This window comes from Lissotriton vulgaris, chromosome 11 (genome assembly GCF_964263255.1).
Source record: "Lissotriton vulgaris chromosome 11, aLisVul1.2, whole genome shotgun sequence".
NCBI classification, from domain to species: domain Eukaryota; kingdom Metazoa; phylum Chordata; class Amphibia; order Caudata; family Salamandridae; genus Lissotriton; species Lissotriton vulgaris.
Genome location: NC_141699.1, coordinates 912,943,123 through 912,964,769, shown reverse-complemented (window position 1 = coordinate 912,964,769; position 21,647 = coordinate 912,943,123). Strand labels below are relative to the sequence as shown.

At 40.3% G+C, this 21,647-nt stretch overlaps 1 protein-coding gene across 2 annotated transcripts in view; it reads right to left on the bottom strand.

Annotated features, from left to right (window-relative positions):
• Positions 1 to 8,502: 8,502 nt before the first annotated feature.
• Positions 8,503 to 21,647, bottom strand: part of ITM2C (integral membrane protein 2C) — a 281,272-nt gene continuing 268,127 nt past the window's right edge. The window contains exons 6-7 of one of the 2 annotated variants that reach the window (XR_015300961.1): positions 12,234 to 12,941; positions 8,503 to 12,130 (exon numbers count right to left, since the gene is read on the bottom strand). Coding sequence is in view for 1 of the 2 variants with exons in the window: in XM_086944068.1 (XP_086800194.1) it covers positions 12,850 to 12,941 (92 nt within the window). In the remaining variant the exon portion in view is untranslated. Of the gene's footprint in view, positions 12,942 to 21,647 lie in introns of both variants that reach the window. The other variant, XM_086944068.1, reaches the window with a different exon arrangement.

Sequence of the window (21,647 nt, the reverse complement as noted above, 5' to 3'; positions counted from 1 at the left end):
TCATTCCAATTTGAGTACATCTCATTGCTTTCAAAACATTTAAATTCCTATGATCAGTCCGGAGTGCCTGAAATAATAAAACCTGAAAAGGAAAACTGTCAAGCATAATATCTATATGCTTCATCCTTGGCATAGATGGAGTGCCAATGTTGTCAAAGAAGAACTTCTTTTAAGTGCCTTTTATGTCATTTCAGTGTTTCAGAAAAATACAAAAATGTAATTCACCTACATGACCACAAAAAAGTCCAAGATCACTTCAAATATTATTGCAGATGATACAATTAAAGACAGCCTGGGAACTGCATAAATTTGAAAAGCTTACATAAATTCACATGCTGCCCATAATGGTTTAGAAAGCAATCTTCCACTCATTTCCCTCTCTTATTCTCACTACGCATTCGCTTCTTAACGAGCTAATAAAGAGAAGGCAATGGCATTTTTAATCCTAACTAATAGTACAGAGATGAGAGGAGGATGTCTATTTTGAATTAAATTGAATTTTGAATTCTGCTTCGCATCTGTCTAGCCATGATAACAGCTTTCCCACTCTATATCCCACTTCAAAGAGACGGGGCTGTGTTGCATGTTGTTGACTTTCAGCTGCCTTGTCTGACACTTCCCTATATTCCCTTTGATTCAAAGTCAGGTGATGTTGCGGCGAATCGTCAGTTTCTGAGATCAAGAAGACCTCAAGATTCAGGAACTCTTGCTCCAGTGTTTCAAGGTGAGATTGTTGTTCCTTCTTATGGCCAGCTACTAAAGTCATACACTGACCCCTAATGACTGGTTTGTATGCCTCCCACAGTCTGAATCCACATTTCCCCCGTTTTCCGCTATGTAGTGGTCTGTGGATTCCAAATGTTTTGCACAGATATGGGGTATTGTGAATTATCAGGGATTAAAATTAATTAATTAAGAGGAGCTTCATGATTTACACCTTTTTTAATTTACGATTCGGACCCCCGAATAAACACAGGTTCTAGGTACCGTTTGGTAATTTTAATTCACCCATTCACTCACCTCCCTAGGCCTACACACCCACATGCACAACTGCGGCATCTCCTTATAAGATCTCCACTAAAGAGCCCTCTCGCGGGGCCTGTGGGGGACTGCAGCACCGACCCCACAAGGAGCAAAGCCCAATGATGAAGCATGACTCTCGCAAAGGTTTTTGAGGGCACTATATCCAAAAGGAGGGATCCCCCCCACTATTTATAAACCCAACCTTCTTTGAGTCTGACCACTTGTTACAATTCCCTCTTACCAACCGAAATGTGGTTGCTTCTCTCCTGAGATGTGTTTTTCTTCCCTTGGCAAGTTGAAAAGCTGGGGTCGGCCAAGGAAACTAACTAACTTTAATGAGGCCTGCCATGTCACAAGTAAATATCAGGTGACAACCAAAGAGGACCAGCATTTGTCCCCTTAGTCAGGCTGGCACTATACCTAGTGGAAAAAGATCTATCCCCAGAGCCAGTTTTGAGTGACAAGAGAGGAGAGGACTGCTCAATATCCTGGTCACACCTAAGGGCGGGCACAAAGGATCTAAATAAGGGGAGAACACTCATATTGAATTTTGGGAATAAGGTATACTGTGGAATTGTTTGCAATAGGGCAAGCAGCAACTGCTGCAAATGTGGGTTGGGTTACCCTTGCAAACCTTTATCCCATTGGTTGGGAAGGAGTCATGAACGACCCCCAACCACTAGCTGGTACCAAGCATAAATGTGCCACCCACTGCAGAATACTGTCAGGACTTGTGGATAAACAGAAGAAGGACTGCACTTGCTGTTTGAGATCTGTGAGGGTACCTGGATATTCTACCTCTTCTACCCAGGACAAAAAGTATGTTTTAAGGGTCAGTTGACTGACCTCCTGTGTGGCTTCCTAAACAGAACAAGCAGCAAGAGGCATTTCACTTGAAGTGCCCAGCTGACCAGTAGCAGCACCTGGACCATGCTGGTAGTTTCTGCTTGATAGAGTACTCGCCCCCAAGTGCTGTTCCTGAGGGCCTGAGACCCTTGGCTTTGTCTAACTGGATTTCTCCCGATAGCTCTGGAAAGTTGGTACTTAAAATATTTTTGGACTTCCAGCCTGCCAGAAGGCCACCACAAACCATCAAAGCCAATTTGCCTATGACGCATCTTCGCTGGGCTATAGAAACAGGATTTTCCCACTTGGAGCTTCTCTGCAGCAACAAATCCATTTCTGCTTGCCCACAGCAGGAACGTTTTTTGACCTTGTGGAGCTCATTGTTGTATATGGCCTGTTACCTTGCCTCACTGAGGGATTCTATGCTCCGTCAAGGAGAGAGAACATACAAATATCAGCGAGTGATAGGCGGAAAAAGTTTACAGCTTTCAAGGGAAATTCTCGGGTACAGCATTTGAATTTTCCCTTTCAGAGCTATTCCCACTCAAACCAAGGGACTCAGCAGGGTCTCATCCAATGACTATCTGGCCTGGTGGAACTCTTTTGGATGCAGTCTGCAAACCTACCTGGCTTTAGGATTTTTAATTCTTTTTAAGAGATACACAGGCACATGCATCAAGCGATTTAGGAATCACAAACGGTGCGAATCGCAAAATTCGGCCGTTTGCGATTCCCAAATCACTATTTGGGATGCATGAACCAAAAAGTGAAGAAATCGCTATTTTTGCGATTTTTTAAAGTGCGATTGCTTTTAAGGAATCGCAAATTTGCGATTCCTTAAAAGCAATGCATGAAACTGAAAAAAATTGCGATTTCGCAATTAGAGAGAAAAAATTACCATGAGGTTGGACCTCATGGTAATTATGCGAAATGTTAGAAAAATGCAATTTTTTGCATTTTTCTAACTTTCATGTTGTGCACACACATGCCCTTAGGGCATGTGTGTATACAACATATGTGCATTGTTTGATTTCAGGGGTGCAACAGGGTGTCCTTTGGACACCCCTGCACCCTTGAAATCGCAATCTCAATTTGCGATTAGCTAATTGCGAATCGCAAATTGAGATTGTCTTCCCATTCATTCCTATGGGCCTCTAGGCCCATAGGAATGAATGGGAAGGGATTCCTTAATTGCGATTCGCAAAATGCTAATCGCAATTAAGGAATCCTAAGAAATCGCAATTTATTTAGCGATTTTTTAATGCAAAGGCATTTGCGATTCCTTAATTGCGATTCCTTAAAAATCGCAATTAAGGAATCGCAAATGCCGAGTTTGATGCATGTAAAAGTAAGTTCCATGGTAAAATCTCCAACCGGGACAAACCTGCTCCATGTGTTCCCGGTCCGGTAGCTTGTCTCTTTTTTGGCGAAGAATTGGCTTGGTAGTTTAGTCTGCCCTGTTCCCATGATGCACTGGGCCAGGGACAGACTGATTTGCATATAGCCAGGTTCTGAACTGGGATGGTGCAGTGAGATAAATAACGGTGATGGATCAAGCCCTGATCTTTGGACTGGGTAAGAGTGGTCTGCTTAATTCAGACACTCTGTTCATCACCACCCCCTTTTCTGAATCGCTTTAGGCCACTATAGGTGTGGCAGGGTATACTCAGACATGAGTCCCTTTCTCACTGCACCATCAGGATTCAAGCAAGCCGGGCCGACGACGGCTGAAATGCCAGAAACCTGTCCCCGGTAGCTTGTTTCTTTTCTGGCGAAGAATTAGCTTGGTAGTTTAGTCTGCCCTGTTCCCATGATGCACTGGGCCAGGGACAGACTGATTTGCATATAGCCAGGTTCTGAACTGGGATGGTGCAGTGAGATAAATAACGGTGATGGATCAAGCCCTGATCTTTGGACTGGGTAAGAGTGGTCTGCTTAAGTCAGACACTCTGTTCATTATCACCCCCTTTTCTGAATCGTTTTTGGCCACTATAGGTGTGGCAGGGTATACTCAGACATGAGTCCCTTGCTCACTGCACCATCAGGATTCAAGCAAGCCGGGCCGACGACGGCTGAAATGCCCCTTTTCTGAACCATCTGTTCAACCAGCACTCTATTATAGGTGGGTTGAAATCGCTCCAAGTTCCTGGTCACCTGCGACTATAGACTACCATTCTTTCTTTTTCTTGATGCCTTTTTCACTTAAAGCTTTCAAAATGTATATCTTCAGTTGCCCTTCTTTATGTCTTGTCATTTTGGTGTCATTTTGCCTATTCAATTTTTCTCTAATTTTATAAATTGTACTGGGATTTTTATTCTGTTGTGTTTTTGACTGTTTGCCTGCTTTAGTACTTCTAAAAGCATTATACATTTTCCTTAAGTTAAGCATGTCTGTCTGCTCTGTGCAGTAACTACCAGCGGTTAAGCTCAGGTTTAAATTACTGAAACCTTTGACTTGACCTAACAGATTTGTGACTTGATTACTTTTAGTAAACTTCCTTCCTTCCAAATGAATAGTTTACTGCCTTACAATAATAATGCATCGTTATTGGAAATTTTTACCAGAAATGTATTTTTTCTATTTTGATAATGTAAAATAAATATTTTGAATTTTCTATTAGATGGTAGAATTTGTTGTTGATCCTAACACCTAAGGGACTTGGGTACTGCAGTAATCTTGTCCTATGTGTAAGGGTCACAGCCTACAGGGTCATATAAGGTATTTGAGAGGTCCCTCACCCATAACATATCATAGCATGCTTCATCATAGGCAACCTTTCACACTGGAACCCAAACCAAATAAAAATTATGGAGGAATTGTAGAACCTGACAGATAATGTAGAACATAACTGTTTGAGGACTTATTGAGCCGCTAAACTATATTGCCAGGTTGATTTAGCATAGGATTTAGGAAGTCTTTGTCTCTAGGATTGTTAGAAACCTAAATATTCCAATTTAGGACAGGAACAACTATGACAACTTCCTGAATGGAAGTGTAACTCAGTACCACAATATTTAAATATGTATTGGGATAATTTAGTAGGAGAGATTATAACACCTTCGAAGTGAAGGCTTGGTACTTGTTTTTATCCTCCTAACACCTCCTGAATTCTAGTTTGGCGATGCTACTGGGTGTCTTGTTCAGCCTTTGGATATTTAATTTTGGTCATAAGGAATGTTAAAGTGCTCTTGTTGACTGTGTTATAGCTGATGCCGCAAAAGCTGAAGGTGATGGGGAACGCAAAAACAGGCAGCAGAGTTCTCAGAGAGTAGGAGTTATTCTTTCAAATTTCCTTAGACCTCAGAGGATCTGGGCTGTGGCATGCAGGAACTGTTTCAGTGATATCAGATGGGATTTTAGGACACCAGACAGTTGACTATAACCATCATCTAGATTAGAATATGTCCAAATCTGTTTTCCAAATTTGGGAATAAATTCACTTTGAAATTGCCTTTAAGGAATGAATGTTCCTCAACCTAGTTAGGATAGGAACACTACCATGACATAGGAAATAAGCATGCCTTCATATAAGTGAGCTATTCAATTAGTGTATTATTTCTGTTAAAGGATTCGATTGGATGATATTGGCCACATTTTCAATATACATACAAAGGGCCCAATTCATAAAGTACATCCGCATAGATGGCAGTGGCACTGCAATCGTGGCAGGGGCCCAGCACTTCTTGGGGGACCTTTGCATTGCTGTTGATAATTGAGTACAAGCCCTCCAACACGAGTGTGGAGGTTCTTTGTTAATCTGGCTCAAAATCTTTAGTGAAAAATATATATAAAGTCTGAAATTAACAAATAATTGTCTGGGCAAGATTGCATGTATGTATAATTGTCATGCTATGTGGACATAGTAATTAAATAAATCCTGGTCTTTCTACCTGGTAAGATACATTAATATGCGCCATCTTCTATGCAGATGGCTAAATAGTGTAAGATAAACCACTGTGTGGGTTACAGCAAAGAATTAGGGTTATAGACACATTATTTAATTGGAAGGAACAGATAATGAATTTATTCAGAAATATAATTTGTAATAGCAGACCCTGCTGGAATGAGCTTTAGAAGGAAAATCAAAATGGCAAAAGAAAATCTATAACAGACTTCCTATATTAATTCATGCTAAACCTTACCTACTATAATCTGTTCTGGGTGAGATTAAACTGAGCTGCCTTGCTGGACACCATTAAGAACCAACAGAAAAATCAAACTCTAATTTAATTTGCAGTAAATATTTGCAGCTCTGAGGGGGATGTAGAAAGGTTAAATGACAAGCCACCCCAGACTCTGTCAACACAATGGAATCTTTCACTCTTGAAATGTATCATTCTATAATTAAGATACCAAAAGTGTGGAAACTCCTAAAGCACTCATGTGGTAATAGCACTACCACTTGTAGGAAAATGCCACCATTAGGAGAGAGACAATTATAGACCTTGCAACTGAGAATAAAATATTATATGAAGGATCATACTGAACACTGTTTTGAGATATTCAGCTCTACAGAATTAAAGAAAACATGTATCTGTAAGAAAATCTATAACAGACTTCCTATATTAATTCATGCTAAACCTTTCCTACTATAATCTGTTCTGGGTGGGATTAAATTGAACTGCCTTGCTGGACACCATTAAGAACCAACGGAAAAATAAAACTCTAATTTAATTTGCAGTAATTATTTGCAGCTCTGAGGGGGATTTAGAAAGGTTAAATGACAAGCCACTCCAGACTCTGTCAACACAATGGAATCGTTCACTCTTAAAATGTATCATTCTATAATTAAGATACCAAAAGTGTGGAAACTCCTAAAGCACTCATGTGGTAATAGCACTACCACTTGTAGGAAAATGCCACCATTAGGAGAGAGACAATTATAGACCGTGCAACAGAGAATAAAATAATATATGAAGGATCATACTGAACAGTTTTGAGTTATTCAGCTCTACAGAATTAAAGAAAACATGTATCTGTCAATTTTTGTTGATATTTGTCCTTCAAATTGTATGATTCAAATTATAATTAAACTAACGCCAAGTATGGCCGGGATACCCGTCACCCCCTCCCAACACAATCCCAAGGATGGGAAGACGTACACAGTTCTTGAACTTTTGGAAGGCGGGAGGGAGTTACCCTCCCGGCTGTATTTATTAAAATATGAAACAAAATTAAAACATTAAAATAACAGTTTCATATCATGTACAATTTTTCATTTATACATTACAATGTTTATTGGCTAACCTTAACAAATCTCTAATACAAAGGTTCTCCTAGCCGAGTCTAAACATCCTGCCAATGCATACTCTCTAAATAAAAATTGTACATCCTAACATTACGGGCCAACGGCAAGGTCGTAACCGGTGTCAAAACCCTAATACCAGAACTCCCCCCTCACTTGTGAGGGGCGGGCGCACAGAGGACTGTACCTCTGTGCCAACTTCCAATTTCCCTTGTCTTAGCGGGGGCCCCTTATTTAACTCGACGCCATCTTAGTGGTCGTCCGAGGACTCGTGTGAGGTGTCTAGAAGGTAGCGTAGACCCCCCTCCCACCCCACACTTCTTACCACATCCGCCGTCGCGGATGTCCTGGCCCCGGGAAATTCGTAGGAGGGGCCGTAGCCGCCTCCTCCCCTGGGAGGGGCCTATGACCGCCTTCCCTTTAGGCGACCCCATACTCAGAGGGTGCCGCCTCCCCGTGTGAGGGGCCAATGGCCGCCTCCCCCCGGGCGCTCCCATCCATAATGGGTGGCGCCCCACCTCTAGGGATCTTCAAATTTCTGCTCACCGATCATGACCTTACCGCCCGACCAAAATAAATACGACGTTTTTTTGAACCTAATGAAAAGCGGAAAACAGTTAAACTGGACTTTCGCAATATAAACTTTTGCCTCTTCTACACAAGTAAAACACCTCTTTCAAACTAGACTGTGATACCCTGCTTACTTTGAGTGAGAAAACATGCTATGAAGTAAATCATTTTATTGCATTAAAAAACAATCCGAACAATCCGAACTTTATTACATATAAACACCCTGGAAAAAAGAGATATTATCACCGCAGATCAACTTAATTGTCATACTAATCATTGCCATAAGGGGCTGGTGGGTGGGTCAAAATTGGCTCCTTGTTCCGTCGAGGGCTCACGTGCAACGAGGAGGTGCAGCTTCCAAGCACAGGAACAAGAGGATGCTTCTTAGGATTGTTGCTCCTTTTATTCTTCCTCGGGAGGGCGTGTACCCTCCTTCGGCCTGCCTACAGGGCGTGGCCAACGGTGTAGGTGTCTAAGACAACCCTTCTTGGGCGGGAAAAGGCGCGCCCCGGCTACGCCGCTTCGGGCATACCAGCCGAGACACGCCCCCGCCCAAAATGGTTTCCCGGGGGGATCAGGGCACCCTACCATACGTTCGGGGGGACCGAATTGGTCGCCCCTTTCCATTTTGCTTTTAACTTGTATTTTTCAACAGCCCTTATTGCGAAATGTTAATTTATGTTTAAAATACATATTTTGGAAACCATATTCATTAGTAGAGAATTACAACTTTAATTGCAAACAGTTAAGTAAATGTAAAAACATTTTAAAGCAAAAAATGTTTTGCTATTTGAATTATTGCAAAATGACAACAAAATAGTTATTCACCAATACGTTTTAATATTGTTTAATATGTCATGTTACGTGATACATTCAGTGTTAATTTTACATATGTATTGATGGGTGTAGTCTTTTGGGCAACAATAAACATCCTTGTTAAGTAAAAAATAGAATGTTTAATTCACTGTAGAAAACAAAATGCAAATTACATTTGACCACGGGATGTATGCATTTTGTAAACCACAGTGCCAAATATCCATTTTATCACAGCATTGTAGTCAACAGTTATGGACTAATTCAGGGTTGGTTTAAAACAGAAAATCTTCCAATTTTTGTATGAAGTGCTACATCCAGAAGAGAACACGCTGTTGGAATTTTCTCCAAAATAGGAATAGCATAGTGGTAGATGTTCCACCACTAGATTATATTTCCATTTCAGAACTTTTCAGAAAAATGGGAGGAATTTCTGTTATCACCCATCACTAAATCAGGCTCTTACTCTCTTTTGGTTTGACATATTGCATATGATGCCACTAACTACACATGTACAAAGTCATGGGGCTACTTGTGAACTCTTAATTCCCCTTAGGTCAAATGATAGTATAGTTACTTCACCACACCAGATACATACAACAGAGAAGCTGGAGCAATAACAAACTACAAGGATGGTGGTCAAGGATGTACTGACATATACAATCAGAAAAAGGAGAAGAGAGAACAAAGTAGATCATTTAAAGTGGTGATACTCCTGTAAAGGGATAATGAAAAAAAGATTTATGAATATAAAATGTGTGTGTCCAAAATTAAAATCAAGCTAATCCGGCATTAAATGCTACATTTGCAAACAGAGTCTTATTCAATATAATAAAGGGCCAGATTTATGAAAGTTTTGCGGCGCCCTTGAGCCACGCAAGGGCGTTGCAAAACCTATGTAAGGTTTACCAAGTGTTGTAAGGCCACCTTGCGTGGTCTGCGTAGCTTGATAAATCAAGAGTATCGCAAGGCAGTGCAAATAATTGCCTTGCGTTGCAGCAGAGAGGCATTCCATAGGTGGACCACAGCTGTTCCCATGCATCCACCCATGGGTTTTGGCTCATTCCCTGATTTACCATTAGTTGTAAATCTAGGAATGCATCAAAATGCTACGCCTCCCCAGGTGAGGCATAGCACGGTGAAATATCTTTATTTCTCCTCGTTTTTTCCTCTTTTTATATATTTTTCCGTGTTACACCTGTCTGATTTTGATTTTGTATCACAGTTGTGTGACTTTTTTGTGGATGCATTCTGTGGTGTACGTAGAAAGAGGAAAATGCTTCTTCAGGATTTTTTTTGAGGAGGAAGGTGTCCCTTCCTGCACAAAAAACAATCCTGTCTACAATGTGGGCACCCTTGCACTATGATGGAAGGGTACCTGCATTTGTGCTAGGCAGCCAAAAGTGTGCCAGCACTAGGAAAGGACAGGAATGTGCATTATAATGGTAAATACAGCACTTTCCTGCCCTTTCCCTTTCACACAGCTCAACAAGGTAGCTTGCTGCGCTGCGTGAAAAAAAGATAAATCTTCCCATATGTGTTTAGTAACAAATGTAGAAGTAAAACTAATTATAAACTTGCAAATTCATTTTAGCCCATCAAAAATGTATATTAGAAAAATATAGATTCAGAACTTACATTGTCTGTTAACAATACTAAATGAAATACGAGGAAACATCAATTCCCATTGGTCGATGTAAGGGCAATGCCAGGTCCAAGAAAAGTTGAAGAAACAGGGGCACTTAATCTGGTATTTGATCTATGGCTCAGGCTGTATTTGGTTTAGCAAAAAGATACAGCATTTAGGTAAAGAACCTTTTCTTTAATGGATGCATGTTTGATTCTTTCTGTATCAGTACCACATCTGTATGATAATGACATATTGGTTATGTTCTTAACAAAGTAACATCATACATTTCATTTTGATCACAATGAACATAGCTGAAGCAGAGTGATATATATATGTGTATATATATATATATATACGTGTGTGTGTGTGTGTGTGTGCTAAGACTGATCTCTTTAATGTGTCACTTTCATAACAAGCTATTTAATTAAAACCACCAGATACTATGTTGTAATAGCTAGAAAATCATTTGGGATGTAATATAGGGAATGATGTTACAATGTTTTGAAAATACATTCCAGACCAATATTTTCTCAAACACAAATTATTTTAATCAAGTTGCTCACTTGCTTTTAAATGGAAATAAACTGTTTGTCCATTTCCATATCTATAAAACATGGTTATCATATTTATAACATGCATGAGAATGTGTTTCTATGAAACAGTATCTTGAAATTCCATTCACTTACGGTTTCACAAAGACACTTTGGGGCCCATTATATTTTGCTGGAAAACGTCCTCAATGTGGAAATAGCGAATGCATTGGTGATTAATTCAAAAATACCATGAGGTAATGAGGTGAACCCTGAAAGTCCACTGAAAAATTGTGAATTTCAAGTGAAATCAGGAAATCAGGAATACCACACCTGATTCACTTGTTTGACCCTATTATTATGCAAGGACATTTTAGATGGTAAAATGAAGCACTCCCGACCTGAGATAATTGGATGCAACTCCTAGTGAAGGCCTTTCACTAATTTGATCTATATAACAGTACAACTTTACGGGCACCAGAGGCAGCAGCTCTAGGGCCCAGATTTGCTATGGTATTGCGTCACATTTTGTAGCACAGCCCCAGACGTACTATCCTTTTTGGCATTTACTAAGCCAAGCAAAGTCACTTTTTATGGTTTTGCATGGTTTTCAAGTACAAAGTAACACGTGCATTGAGCTACCTTGCGTTACTTTGTATCGAGCAGGCATTACAAAGGAGGAGCATGGGCATTCCCATGCATACAGCCATGTTTTTTGATGCAAACGCAGATTTACAAAGACTTGTAAACCTTGGTTTGCTCCAAAGTAATGCACCTACCAGACAGAGGATTAACAAGGAAAAACTTCTTAATTTCTCCTTGTTACTTCCTCATCAATGTCTGCTACATTCTACAGTATACATGGAAAGAGGAAGAAACAAGCAGAAATAAATGCAGCACATGTAGAAAGAGGACTATGCATCTAAGGATAGTTTTTGAGAAGGAAGGAATTGCTTCCTGCATAAAACAATCCTGTCCGTAACACAGGCACTCTTGCAGTATGGTACAAGAGTGCCTGTATGGCCACTAGGCAGCACCCAAAGCAACAGCACAAGGGGAGACCAGTAGTGCTTCATATCTTTGTAAATATGGAGAATTCCTGCTCTCTCCTTTACATGCAACGCAGTGCAGCTCGTTCCCTTGCTGTGCCGAGCCACATGAAATGATAGTAACTGTGCCCCCAAATGAGTGTGAAGCTTGTGAAGGTTTCCTCAAACTGTGTGAAGTTTATTTTACAAATTTGCAGTCTTTGCGTAGTTCGGGCGGTTTTTTAACTCTAGAATACACAAATAGCAGACATTTCAGGATTGCAGGAATCCAACTAAAATGTTCCCCTTTGAGTGGGGCAATTATCTTAAAAATATTTTTGCAGTAAACTTCTCTCATACGTGAAGATGGCAAACTATGTAAATGTTGAGAACTACCCCTATAACAAGGATTGCTAATTTTGGCCACGTTCAGCTTGTCCACGCCTATTTATTTATTTATTTATTTTGTGATTTATAGAGCGCCTGGTGACCCGAAGGCATCCCCGCGCTGTAAGGTTGTGAAATCCAGGAAGGGGAGACCAGGAACTATTTAAAACAGGATCTGGATTGTGATATTTTCTTACTCAGGTAAAAAAGCATTGTTGTTTAAAATGCGCTGGTGTCATCTTCCCTGTCGCAGATTTCTCATATTGAGGAATCCTAAAAACATATTTATTGGAAAAAACATAACAAAATATTCAATTGAAAAGCACGTGAAATGTATCCAGATGTTTACAACACAATTATTTATACATATAGACCTATTTGATTAATCACAACTCTAAGGATGAAATCTTCTTTTGAAAAAGGGACAGGTCATCCATGTTATGAACATAAAACAAATCTGATATTTGCAAGAAAGACCATATTTAAGTACATCATTGTACACAGCATGCTAAATTGCTATGTGTATGTATCACAATTTCGGATTATGCAATCTAACTAGAATCTAGATCCATCATATTGTTTGGCTACTGCCCTGTTTAAAGGTAGGATCCAGAATTAGCCTAGGATGGGAGCCTGGAGTGTGCTAGGCGAAGTGCAAACAACTCAGTCGAGAAGGTACAGCGGATCAAGCAGGCAAGGTAAAAAGTGCGTATTCCCACTAGGGAAAGAAGAGAGAAGTAAGCAAGCATTATGACACTTTATCACCAATGGTACTCTCAAGAATTTCCACAGATAACAGTTTCAACTACGAAGGTGTTTTCAAAGTGACGAACGTGGCTGCAATTTTCTGCTTGACGTCTGTTGATACCTTCAGGGGAAAAAAATAAGAAAGGTTTGCACTGATATGCAGTTCTACTGAAAACATGCAAAGATTTTAGTTTTTAGATGCAACTTAGAAACAAGGTAGTTTATCCAAAAATTAAAGAAAGCAGCTAGTCAACCAAAATTCTTTCACATATGAGTGGCCATAGTACCCCAAACATTCGTATTAAGGAAACAAATTAGGAACTCACATGATATGTCTAAATAAAACTGACTCACAAAGGATGCAGGTCGCCTTACCCACTTACAAGAGTTAAAACTGCCATGTTGTGGGACCATACTGCACAGGATCACGAGTGGAGCAAAATCCCCACCCATATGAAAAAAATCCCCTCCCCTCCCACACATTCACTGGATGGTGTCATCAGTGATGTCATGAGTGATGTCACTGACCATGTCATGAGTGATGTAATATGTGATGTCATCAGCAGTGCATTACACGCGCAAGTTATAGTGAGTCCAACTAACTATAACGTGGGAATTTCAATGGTTTTATGCCAGTAAAATTTCCAGGTAACTATAACTGGTGTGAAACCTATGGTTTTTGCAGTGAATTTAATAGGTTTTTTAAATGCTAATTCCTAACTATAACTGGTGTGAAACCTATGGTTTTTTCAGTGAATTTCAAAGGTTTTTTTAATGCTAATTCCTAACTAAAAGTCTCACTTTATAAGTAAGACTGTTACCGCTCTAGTTGTTCTTTAGAACACTCTGGTACATACTATCATTGGGCTATAGTTGCGCTACATCTGGCTGATATTTGGGCTACATTTGGTTTTTTTTGTCTCTGGTGGCCATCTTTGGGCTACATTGGGCTACATTGGGCTACATTTGGGCTACATTTGGGCTCTAACATATATAAAGCCCAAATATAGGCCAATATATATGTTTTAAAAGTTAATTTTCTTAAAAACAACTGGAGCATATATCTTGAGACATAGCTATCAGTCCTTACAATTTTTCATTTTTAAAAAAAAAAAAAAAAAAATTGTCTTGGAGCGCTTCCAGTGCGCGCCCCGGTGAGCGCCCCGGAAAGCGTACTATTTTGAAGCACCCCGGTGCGCGAACCGGGAAGCGTCCCGTTAGCGCCAATGTCGCGATCGAAAACAACATCGTGACGCGTCCCGTAAGTGTGACGTATCGCGTAGCCGCGTGATGCATCTTATGACGTGCTGCGTAAACGCACCCGGAAGCGCTCCGCGGTACGGCCCGGAGCGCGTAACGTCAGCGCGCCGGAGCGCGTAAAGTAAGCGCATCGGGTCATGTGACTTGAAAATAACACTTTTCATTGGTTCTCTTCATTTTTTTTCTCCAAATAATGAAAGCACCCTCCTTTTTTCCTCATTCTTACTTTCTTCATTGAGAGAGCAAGAGCTATTTTGGAGGAAAGAATGGCATCACATGTTGCTGCAGCTGGTGCAACCCCACCACCACCCCCACCACCCAGAAAAGAAGGTCCACCACCACAGTTTCTTGGAGGACAAGAAGAAGAGGAGGAAGAAGAGGAGGAGGATCAACATCAAAGGGTCTACCTCCCAGAAGAACCAAGACAAAGGCACGTCAAAGTGCACTTCATTTGGCAATTTTTTTCTTTTCCAGATGACCAAAAAAAGGTGAACGCCCTCAAAGTCACCTGTCTCATCTGTGACAAAGTACTCTCCAGGGGCAATCCCACCAAGAAATATTCTTTTGGTAACTATACCATGATCCGCCACATGGAGAGGTGGCATCCCAATAATTTGGCCCAGGCTGAAGTCCGGGAACTTCGGCACAACCCACCCCCTGTGGCCAGCACTTCCTCTTCAGTACCCTCACTTTCTGGACCAGAAGAACGGCAAATGGTGCCAAATATTCAACCAAAATTTGGCAAGGTCAAATTTCTTTGCATTTTGTGTGGCAAAACCTTATGCTATGGTGAACTTAGCGTCACCTTAATAAATACTGCTATAGACAACCACAAATGCAGCAAGGAAAGAAATCAGTAATTCTTTTATTTTTTTTTGCTCCTGTTGAGCCATTTCCAATTCCCTGTTTTTGTTTGTTCCCTCAAAAAAAATAAAAATATATATAAAATTGTTCAAAAACACAAAAAAAAAAAAAAAATGTTCAGAAAAATAATAAAAAAAATATAAAACAACAAAAAGAATAAAAAAAGTTATTTTCAGAACTACCTCCCATTTATAAAATATTGCCAACAATTTTTAAACTCTGGCATTCTTTTTTCTCTGTTGTGCGCTTCCCGGTGCGCTCCCCGGTGCGCGTACTGGGCGTTCCCCACGCAACAATCGAAAAAAAAAAAAATAATAATTTTTTTGCCCCGCGGGGCCCTTTTAAAGCCCCAAATCAAACCTAGGGGGTCAGGGGGGTCTACCCTGCCCCCTTATGGTCAATTCCCCCTTTGTTTTGGCCACCTCTTGTGTCTCGATCCTACCGAGACACAAGATGGCTGCCGCTCCGGACTGTTTCGAATGTTTACAGACACCCAAGAACCAATCAGCTTTCTGCGCGCAAGTCGCGTTTCGCGCCCGGAGCGCTCCCCGGAGCGCGTACCGGGGCACGCTTAAAGATATATATATTTTTTTAACATAAATTACTCAAAATCTACTGTAGCACATATCTTCAGACATAGCAAAGGCACATCGGGCTACCAGTCCCTACAATTTTGCCAAATTTGGTGTAAATCCATTCAGCCGTTCGGGCTAAAAGTGAGGTCGACCGCCCTACGGAAATTAACATGGGGAAAACGCGTTTTGGGACCCCCTTTTATCTCGGCCCCCGCTTGACGCATCCCCCCCAAACTTTCAGGGAAGGACCAGAGCTCGACGAGGCCATTTTGAGGAAATTTTCAGGCAGATTCGTCAACCGGCGCCAAAGTTATTCCAAATAGAATTTTGAGATTTAACATTGAAAAAAATCCTAACTATAACTACCTACTGGCGACTGCCAGTAGGTAATATATATATATATATATATATATATATATATATATATATATATATATATATATATATATATATATATATATATATATATATATATATATATATATATATATATATATATAATAATTATAACAATCTTATCAACCTCTGCGGAAACATTGACCCCTACATATACCGTGCTATCTTCAACTCGGGCATCAGTCAATGAAATATTGCTATTTATCACAACTTGCATCTTCTCATTGTTCAGCCAATATCCCGAAAATCTCCTAAACCTATTAGCTTCCATTTCAACCATTTAATATAACCCGAGGAGTCAATGTGACCAGTGCCACATCATCCGCATATGCCAAGATCTTTGTATCCAACCCATTGATGTGAATTGGCGGTATTGGTATTACAGGATTGGTGTCTATTCCCAGTATATATGAATCAATATAAATGGCAAAATGTAAAGGAGAGCAAGGATGTCCCTGCCTTGCCCCCTTTGAATCAATACTGGACCAGAATGACTACCTATTACGATAACCCTAGCCACTGGGTCTTAATATAATGCACCAATTGCCTTGATACATCTGAGCCCAATACCCACTCTGTGCATAAACTCCTATAGGTATTGTCAGGAGACTCAATCAAACGCTTTTATGGCATCTTATAGATTTAACTCAATAGGGTCTCCGGCTATAGCAGAGCCATCTAAGAGGGAGGTCAACCAGCGAGTATGGTTCATCGTGTCTCTCCCAAGATTAAACATGTGCTGTCTAGGGCTCAAAATGTTACCTCTCGCCGTAGTGAGGCACAAAGCCAGAATTTTAAAGTAAATTTTAGTGTCCCCATTAATCAAATGATAGGACAATATGAGCCAAGTTCCTGCACAGGTTTGTTCTTTTTAGGAAAGACAACAATGCTAGCCGTAGACCACAACTTTAGTGGGATAGCTCAAAGATAAATTTCATTAAAGAGGTCTATTATATAGACCTTTAATGTGGTGGAAAATACCCGATAAAATGCAGAAGGAATATTATCCAGCCCCACCGCTTTGCCTTGTGGTACACTATATATTGCAAGGGAGATTTCATCCCAAGAACAAGGACCTTCCAGTGGCTCACAATCCTCATCATTAAGAGGTTTACGTCAAATTTGTCCCCAGTACTGTTGAAATACATTGTCTTCCGAGACAGCAGTTTCAGAATAGAGGTTTGAGAAGAAACTCTAGAAAGCACTACGAATAACAATGGGATATGGAGTCAGTCACTTTTCCATGATTATATTTCCAGCTATTGATAAAATGGGTACTAATTAGGAATTTACAAGGGAAGCCCAAAAGACGCCCTTTTCCAACTATTGAAGTCGCAATCCCATTTTAGAAATCAAAAAGTGTTACTGATTCCTAACATAGGAATATACATAGGAATACAGTTTCTGCTATCGCAAACTCTGATTCAAATATTTTGTGACCATAGTAAAGGTTGGTACATCTGACACAAAGAACTGCATCATCCCTATAAAGTTAAACCCATATATTCTCTTTACTCACTTAAGAGGATTTCCTCGACTTCTCAACAACTCAGTTAGGAGATCAACCTGAAATATGGTAAAATGCAACCCTGCTGCAAGATATTGTTTGTGAAATAAAAAAAAAAAATAATGCTTCATCACTCACATTTTTGTACCTGGAATCATGTGCCAGTGCGTAAGGAGATTATGAATTTCAAAAGACCCTCTACAACACCCGGTATCATCTGTTTTTACCTACTGATCCCCCAAATATCACCAAAATATTTCCTTCCCCAGTTTATATGTATGTATGTATGTTTGTAAAAGGAATTTCTATAGTCCAAACCTAGCCAAAAGGCAGTGGAGTGCAGTACATGGTCAAAGGCAAGTTAAAATTCCATGGGTAATAGGAGAGGAAGCTAGATTGTTGACAGTTAGTACATTGTGATGTAGTGTTCTCTAGAAGAGTGAGTCCTTGACTCTTTCCTAAATTGGAGGCAGCACTGGGGTGGTCCTAGTGGATATAGAGATGTTGTTTCAGATTCTCTGTGTATTGGTGGAAAAGACTTGTTTTGTTTTTTCTGTTTCATACTTCTTAGTCTACAGTCTGATGATGTCCTGGTGTGGTTGCGCCAAGAATCATCAGAGATGGCAAGGTTGTCTGCAATAGAAGCAGGAATTCTGGTCATGAAGGTTTTATAAATGATGCATCTGGTTTTGAAGATGGTGCAGGCCAGCAAAGAGAGCCAGTGGAGTTCCATTAGGATGGGGTTGATGTGATCATATTTTCTGAGGCCCTAGATAAGATGTGCTGCAGCATATACGATGCCCCTAAGGGATGCTGGGGGGAGCCTGGGAAGCAATGAAGAGCCATCAGATGTGAGAGAACAGAAGTTATGAAGGTGCTTTCTGAAGGAAAGGGTTTGACTTTCTTTAGAAGAGCAAGATGGTACCAGGCTGTCTTTGTTTTTTTGGCAATGCATTTCCTGAGAATTGTTGTTGCAAGCCATCAATGTTCCTGTCATTGAGCCAGGTTTGAACTGTATCTAATTTGTGGTTCTTGGCATGTAATGGAAATCCTATCTTTGAAGGGCTGAGCTTCAGGTAAGTACTGGACATCCATGTCTGAATGATGTGCCAGCAGTGTTTGAGATGGTGGATGCCCGAATCACAAAAGACTTTCAAGTGAAGGTGTGTAGCAACTGTATGTTAGTGAATCTTGATGCTGTTGTCAATGAGTAGGTGTTACAATGTGTTTCTTCAGGCGACCCAATTGCGTTGTAAAATCTGATTGTGATTTAAATAATAAATATATATATGTTTCCAAGACCAATCTTTGAACTAAGTCATTCAGTAATAAATACATGAAATATAAGACGTGTGAGGTCTGTGCTAGACCAATATTTATCACGCCTGTTTTGATATGAATGAACAATTAATGTAAAACAACACATCACACTAATAGTACTCAGTTTTGTGTATTCAATTCAAACTTTTTTTGAATGATAGATACAAATGCATTCATATGAGGCTGACAAAGATAGAAGACACATAAAACATGACTTAGAGAAAAATGTAGCATAACGTGCAACAGCTTGTTTTATACAATACAATATAACATTTAAACAAAATAAATAGAAATGTCCGTACTTTTCTTGAACACATAGGTTCAACATACATCCTCTAGGAATATTAGTTTAAATATTTTAGGATGGTTTGACCAAGGATATGGACTATTCAGCATATTGTCAATGTTTTGACCCTTGATGTATATGTTAATGAGTACACATCACAGTGTGTCTTCCTCAGGACTGGTGAGAGTTTCTGGGACAGCAAAGCGGTGTTCAGCTCAAGGGTCCTTTTTCTCAAAGGGATAGAGCCCACCCATTGGTATCAGTGGCTACTGACGCACCACGAGGAGTTTGGATTACCTGCCTGAAGACTAATCGGAAACTAACTCTGAAGAATCAAATATATGCAAGTGAGCTTGGATTCAGCCCTACTATCAACAATTTGTGATTTTTATGTTGGAGGATCAAACTATCATTTTTACCTCTACACCCCACAAATCATTAATTGGGTAACATGAGAAGTTTTGTAATTGACACCTACGGGTGGACTCTATCACTTTGCGGAACAGATGAGGGATGAGTGTAAGAAGTGAAGCAGACTTCTTATCATCAATGTGCCACAGAATCTTTGGATTTTTTCAGTAGAGAAGAGGTTGATGGCACTGCATTTTTCAGTGGAGTGAGGAATCGGTGGGCCCGGCAGAGCTTGGTTGTCTTGACCATTGTTCTGCTTCTGTTGGTGGCTTCATTGATTGTAAATAATGTTGCTTAGGCTGATGCTATCTGAATGTTGCATGTAGGAATGTCAGCATCAAGAGATACTCAAGAATTCTGTTTTTGTTCAATTTTCTTTCCTGTTTTTGGATGAGTTATTTATTGTCAGCATGGGCTTTAATACCAGGGTGCTGAAAACTTTGCCTTACACTTGCATATTGCTTCATCATCCAGCTTTCAACCACAGAGATTACATGGTCATATATTGATCAGCCTTACACAAAACCTGTCTGTTCTGTATTAAGCTGTTTTTTCTTCATGCCATTATCTTGATTGATACTAATAAGATCTTTGCTTTACTAGGGGAATCAACTAAGGAAATATCTTTGTAATTATAATTTACTTCATTGGCCCTTTTTGTAAATAGAACAATATTACTAATCTTCCATGAATCAAGAATTATACAAAGCATAGGCTTATGACTGCGTTTTAAACTGAACAAGTACATTAGGCAGTCATGCAACGTGAGACTGTACATTGTATTATCAATGTGTTGATCAACAGCTGTCACATTTTTCAGTGCAGGCAGATCAGATCTATTTTTGTCTACAATCAATGGACATTCAGGCATCAGATGTTCCATTTGCTCCATGTGTGTCACTCATGAGCCAGATTCTTGCATACTGTTGACTTATATGTTGCATGAATAAATGCTATTTATCGAGGGCCCAGCTGCTTCAAAAGAAGGCTTTGGCACAGCCGTTTGTAATGGTAATAAGCAATTCTCTACCGAAAAAGGAATATTGTCAGATTCTCCTAAAGTTTTCTTCATTAAAGTACTTACTTAAATCTGTTGGTAGTTTGTTTCAGAGTTTCACAGGTATGTACGAGAAGGTGCGCAAGCCCAAGTTAGCTCTGTGAAACCTGGAGCCGGTGAGCAGGCCCTGGTTTGCAGAACAACGTGATATGTTGGTCACAATCTTCAAAAATCAATCTTTTAAATAAGAAGGGCGTCTGTTGTGTACTGCTCTTGAACTAAGTATAAGGTTCTTAAATTTGATTGGTTTGTCCACAAGAAGCCAGTGGAGTGACTTCAGGTGTGGGGAGATGGGCTGCCATCTAGGAAGGATAAGAATTATCCTTCTGACCCATCTGCAAATTGTAGCTAAGAACCACTAGTTGAACTAAGTAAAGTGTATTTACATAGTCTAATCTTGTGGTGAATGCAAAAACAACAATTGATGGACGGAATGTTGCACAATGGCAGAGCATTCACCCCCAGTCACAGATCTGGGTTTAATCAATCGTTATTTTGCTCACCAGACCACCCCAGTTCAGACATGGCCATATGCAAATCAGTCTTGACCCTGTGCCTCATGGGTACAGTCCAGGCCAAACTGCCAAGCCCTGTCTTCCCTGGACCGGAATAAAGCATCCTAGGACCGGTTTCTGGCTATCAGCCGTCATCAGCCAGGATAGCTTGATCCCAGTGGCCTGGAGAGCACGGGACTCACGTCTAAGCATACCCATCCTTATCGTGGTGACAACTGCAAAAACAACAATTGATGGACGGAATGTTGCACAATGGCAGAACAGTCACCCCCAGTAACAGATCAGGGTTTAATCCATCGTTATTTTGCTCATCAGACCACACCAGTTCAGACATGGCCATATGCAAATCAGTCTTGACCCTGTGCCTCATGGGTACAGTCCAGCCCGAACTGCTAAGCCATGTCTTCCCTGGACCAGAATCAAGCATCCTAGGACCGGTTTCTGGCTATCAGCCATCATCAGTCTGGATAGCTTGATTTCAGTGGCCTGGAGAGCACAAGACTCACGTCTGAGCATAACCGTCCTACTCGGGATGACAAATGCAAAAACAACAATTGTTGGACGGAATGTTGCACAATGGCAGAGCATTCACCCCCAGTCACAGATCACAGAGAAGTATGTCATAAGTCTGTCCTA